This window comes from Penaeus vannamei, chromosome 23, assembly GCF_042767895.1.
Source record: "Penaeus vannamei isolate JL-2024 chromosome 23, ASM4276789v1, whole genome shotgun sequence".
Taxonomy (NCBI): Eukaryota; Metazoa; Arthropoda; class Malacostraca; order Decapoda; family Penaeidae; genus Penaeus; species Penaeus vannamei.
The window spans coordinates 34,476,874-34,481,873 of NC_091571.1; the positions used below are offsets into that span (position 1 = coordinate 34,476,874).

The 5,000-nt window shown below is 37.7% G+C and overlaps 1 protein-coding gene across 1 annotated transcript in view; it reads right to left on the bottom strand.

The window, feature by feature from the left end:
- The window catches only part of LOC138866021 (uncharacterized), an 8,014-nt gene extending 6,111 nt beyond the window's left edge, over nt 1-1,903 (bottom strand). The window contains exon 1 of the mRNA XM_070137558.1: nt 1,819-1,903. Within this exon, the coding sequence (XP_069993659.1) occupies nt 1,819-1,870 (52 nt within the window). The 5' untranslated portion in view covers nt 1,871-1,903. The remainder of the gene's footprint in view (nt 1-1,818) is intronic.
- Between the last annotated feature and the right edge of the window lie 3,097 nt (nt 1,904-5,000).

Sequence of the window (5,000 nt, forward strand, 5' to 3'; positions counted from 1 at the left end):
TCAATGCATATATTAGCAATTAATTATAACCAATAACATGGCTCTAGAAATTGATCGAGAGGAGATATTGGAAGTATGTACACGTTATTGCAAAATATATGATTGATGGTTAACTTTAAGCTAATATTTGTTTGTGTGCGTTTTAGTGTACGTATGTGCGTGTATGTAGGTATATACATACACGCACACATGTTGAACAGCTTACGTTACATAACCTGACCTACTCATCTTAAAAATATATTTAAAAAAACATCTTATATGCATATCCTAAAAAGAAATCCTCGTGCCCATCCTCCAAAGACATCCTAGCTATCTACCCTCCAAGTCATCCTTGCTGTCCATCCTTTAAATCATCCTATTTACCCATCCTCCTAGTGCATTCCTACAAGCGCATCCATTAAATCCTAATTCTTCTTCTCTCAAAGACATCCTATCTATCCAACTTTCAAAGTTATGTCACCTCCCTATTCTTCAAAGAAATCCTACCTACCAATCCTCCAAATGTATTTTATTCGTTCATCCTACAAAGACTACCTACCCATATAGCCTTGTCTTCGAAATATGTTTGATTCTCCTCCTCCAAAGTCATACTACTCGTCCATCCTATAGAGCAATCCTGTCCTTCAAAAACAGCTTATTTACCCAACTTTAAGATATCCTACAAACTAATTCTTTTATAGAAATCCTACCTGATCATCCTACGAAGACCAGCCAACGGTTCATTTTCCAAGGATGTCTACCTGTCAATCCTTACAGACATCCCTATTTACCTGTGCAATAAAGACTATCCCTATCCATCCTTCAGTGATATCCTATCTGCCTATTCTTCAATGACATCCTACTTGCCCCACCTCCAGAGACATCCCTGCCTATCCATCCTTCGAATACATCCTACCTACCTATCCAAGAGAGACATCTATCCTACTCATTCTTCTCTGGCATCCTATCTACCCATCTTTTAGTGACATATCTTATTATCCTTCCTGTCCATCCTCCAGACATCCCTACCTACCTATCCTTCATTGACACCCCATCAGTCCATCTTCCAATGACATCCTATCACCCTATCCTTCAGTGACATCCTCCCACCTACCCACCCAATAAAGACATATCCTCTACCCATCATTCAATGATATCCTAATATCCTATCCTCCCTATCCATTCTATCTGTCTCCTTCAGTGACATCCTAATTGCCCATCCTTCGAAAATATCCTACCTTCCGTACCCAATAGACATACCCTCTACCCATCATTCATTGATATCCTAATATCCTATCCTTCCTATCCATCCTATCTGCCTCTCCTTCAGTGGCATCCTACCTGCCCATCCTTCGAAAATATCCTACCTTCCGTACCCAATAAACATATCCTCTACCCATCCTTCACTGATATCCCAATATCCTATCCTCCCTATCCATCCTATCTGTCTCTCCTTCAGGAACATCCTACCTGCCCATCCTTCGAAAATATCCTACCTACGTACCCAATAGATATATCCTCTACCCATCCTTCATTGATATCCTAATATCCTATCCTTCCTATCCATCCTATCTGCCTCTCCTTCAGTGACATGCTACCTGCCCATCTTTCGAAAATATCCTACCTACCCATCCAAAAAGACGTATCCTTAGCCCATCCTTCACTGATATCCTAATATGCTATCCTTCCTATCCATCCTATCCGTCTCTCCTTCAGTGACATCCTCCCTGCCCATCCTTCCGTACCCAATAGACATATCCTCTACCCATCATTCATTGATATCCTAATATCCTATCCTCCCTATCCATCCTATCTGCCTCTCCTTCAGTGGCATCCTACCTGCCCATCCGAACAGCACAGCGGCCCCTAGCAACAGGACCTCGACCTTCATCTCGCCTCCAGCAGCGACGTCTCCCCCCTTCGACCCTCGAGACAGAACTGACGAAAAAGGACAACGCGCTCGAATATATGAGTGGCCTTGGATAAAAAAATAAAAAAATAATAGAAAAATAAATAAATAAATAAATAAATAAAAAATAAAAAACGTCATTAAAATATGTCATTTAGGAAATTACAAGATGACAAATGAAAATCGATAAATCAATTTGATTATCCACAAGGAAGGGAGGCGATGAGGTATATTATACTTGGTCTGTTTAATATGTTTAAGATAATGTGTCTTATAACAGTGGGTGGTGGCAGCGTTAGCATTTCCAGGAAGGGAGGGAGGAAGGAAGGGAGGGAGGGAGGAAGGAAGGAAGGAAGGAAGGAAGGAAGGAAGGAAGGAAGGGAGGAAGGAAGGGAGGAAGGAAGGAATGAAGGGAGGGAGGGGGGGGGAAGGGAAGGGAGGGAAGGGAGGGAGGGAGGGGGGAAGGAAGGGTGAAAGGAGAGGGAGGGAGAAAGGAAGAAAAGAGAGGGAGGGGGGAAGGAAGGGAGAGAGGGAGGGGGAAGGAAGGGAGAGAGGGAGGGAGGGGGGAAGGAAGGAAGGAAGGGAGGGAGGGGTGAAGGAAGGAAGGGAGGGAGGGGGAAGGAAGGGAGAGAGGGAGGGGGAAGGAAGGGAGAGAGGGAGGGAGGGGGGAAGGAAGGAAGGAAGGGAGGGAGGTGGGAAGGAAGGGAGAGAGGGAGGGAGGGGGGAAGGAAGGAAGGAAGGGAGGGAGGTGGGAAGGAAGGGAGAGAGGGAGGGAGGGGGGAAGGGAGGAGGGGAGGCAGGGAGGTAGGGAGGGAGGGAGGAAGGAAGGAAGGGAGGGAGGGAATTTCTTGAAATTGTTGCAAAAAACTTATATGTTTGTTTGTTTTTATCAATAACCTGAAATATTACTCTCAATGATTGAGAACTTTGATATATTATATTCTAACTAAATAAAGGTATATGTTAGTCCAGATATTATGTAAATACTATGTGAGGGAGAGAGAGAGAGAGAGAGAGGGGGGGGGGGAGAAGGGTAATATTTATAAGGATGAAACTGTATCGTATATTCTTAATAAAATCTTCCTTCCATGGACATCCCACGTTCTAAATGATGACCCAGGGTTTAAAATAATCCATTCAGACTTCAGGATTAAAAGGTTTTAAATATTAAGAGACACAAAAGGCCTGAATCTTAAACTAATGTATTCACAAAGATGAAAAAGACATTTCACATAACTCGAGCATAGTCCACTGGTTAAAAAAAAAGAAAAATAGATAGAGAATTTTGACGTATCATGTGCTGCTAAATTATGCGTGTTGTATATTTCATTTTGAGGTTTTATTGAGTTTTAATGATAAACAAATTATAGTATTCATAATACATGATTTATATAATAATATATCAGAAGTAATCTATTCAAAGTCACAATACTATTTTCTTGATAACCGACTTTTCATATCAAGTTTACATTTACTATCAAAGGAAAATAGAGAACACTGAAGGAGACCAAAGTGCATTGTAAAACAGATATACCAAATGCCAATATATGACAATTATGTTGATCAAATAACTTTTGTTTTTCTTCTTTGCTGGCATTCTGCTTATTATTGGGTCAGGCTTATGTCAACAGTTCCCTGTCATTTTTAATTCTGTATCTCTAGGAAATGTCTAAATGAATTTGCACCACTTTCGGAAGTAATACCACATTTGAACACTAGAAATACCACAGGAACAACGAAGGGAAGGGCAAGAAAACACACGAATATGTCATATTAAACAACAGGCCTTGAATATTACAAAGACTATATTTGAATGTTATGAATATACCACACTTGAATACTGTAAATACAATATTTGATCATTGTATATATATTTATATAATATAAATACCATATTTGCATATCAGACATATCATATTTGAAAACTACGAATCCCTCATTTGAAAAAATACCTCATTCGAATACTATAAAGTCAAAGTTTTGATTTTCGTATCATTATTGAACAACGTACCGGGGTGAACAAACTGAACTAAATAATCTTTTGACTGTATGAAATGTATTTACAAAATCTATATACAAAATACACCCAACATGGAAACTCCTACCATATACTGTAAGCAAATATAGGTAAATAAGCTTTTGAAAGTGCATATAATTTACATACAAAATCTATACACAAAATGCACCCACTTTGGAAACCCTTGCCATATGTTGCAAGCAAGTATAACAAATCCTCTCACTCAATTATTCATACCTTGATTAAGCTATTCCGTCGCTACATACATTTTTACAGAAAGTCAATGTTTTTCGAGTGTACACAGGTAATTTATGACCTTTATAATAGGATCGATCAAGGCTCTATACATCATGTTTGGTGTTTTGTTAACCTGTGTATCTTCTTGTGTTTACCTTCTCGTGACGCTGTTCTTACACTATCTACAGAATTATACGCTTTTGTTATTATTGTCTGGTGAGTAAATTTTGTCTTCGATCGTCGCAAATTACGCAGAATATTGAGGTGTAGAAAAAGAATAACAGAGAGAGAGAAAGAAAGATAAAAAACAAAGAGAAATAAAAAAAAAGACAGACAGACAAACAGAGAAAAATTAATGAATAAATCACCAAATATGAGACTAATGCTTCCGATATATGCTGAGAAATATTATTTGTTGGAAATCTGGTGAAGGAAATCATTTGCGTAAATAAGTGAGCGTTATTAAATAAGATGAAGAGAGAGACAACGCCTGGGGCTAAATTAAATTCTGAGAAGTCAAAATACGCCAAAAAAAAAATTAATTTGAAGTCCCATAGACTATTTTCCTTTTTTACCATTCTTGTTTTCTAAAAGTTCATATAGAATAGATATGCTTATGTCCCAATGAAGTAGGTTACTTTTTTGGATGATATGAATATATATATATATATATATATATATATATATATATATATATATATATATATATATATATATATACATGCATATAGATATAGATAGATAGATAGATAGATAGATAGGTATACATATATATGCATATATATACATATAATATATATACTGCATATGTACATATACATATATGTCTACATATATATGATATATATATGTATATAT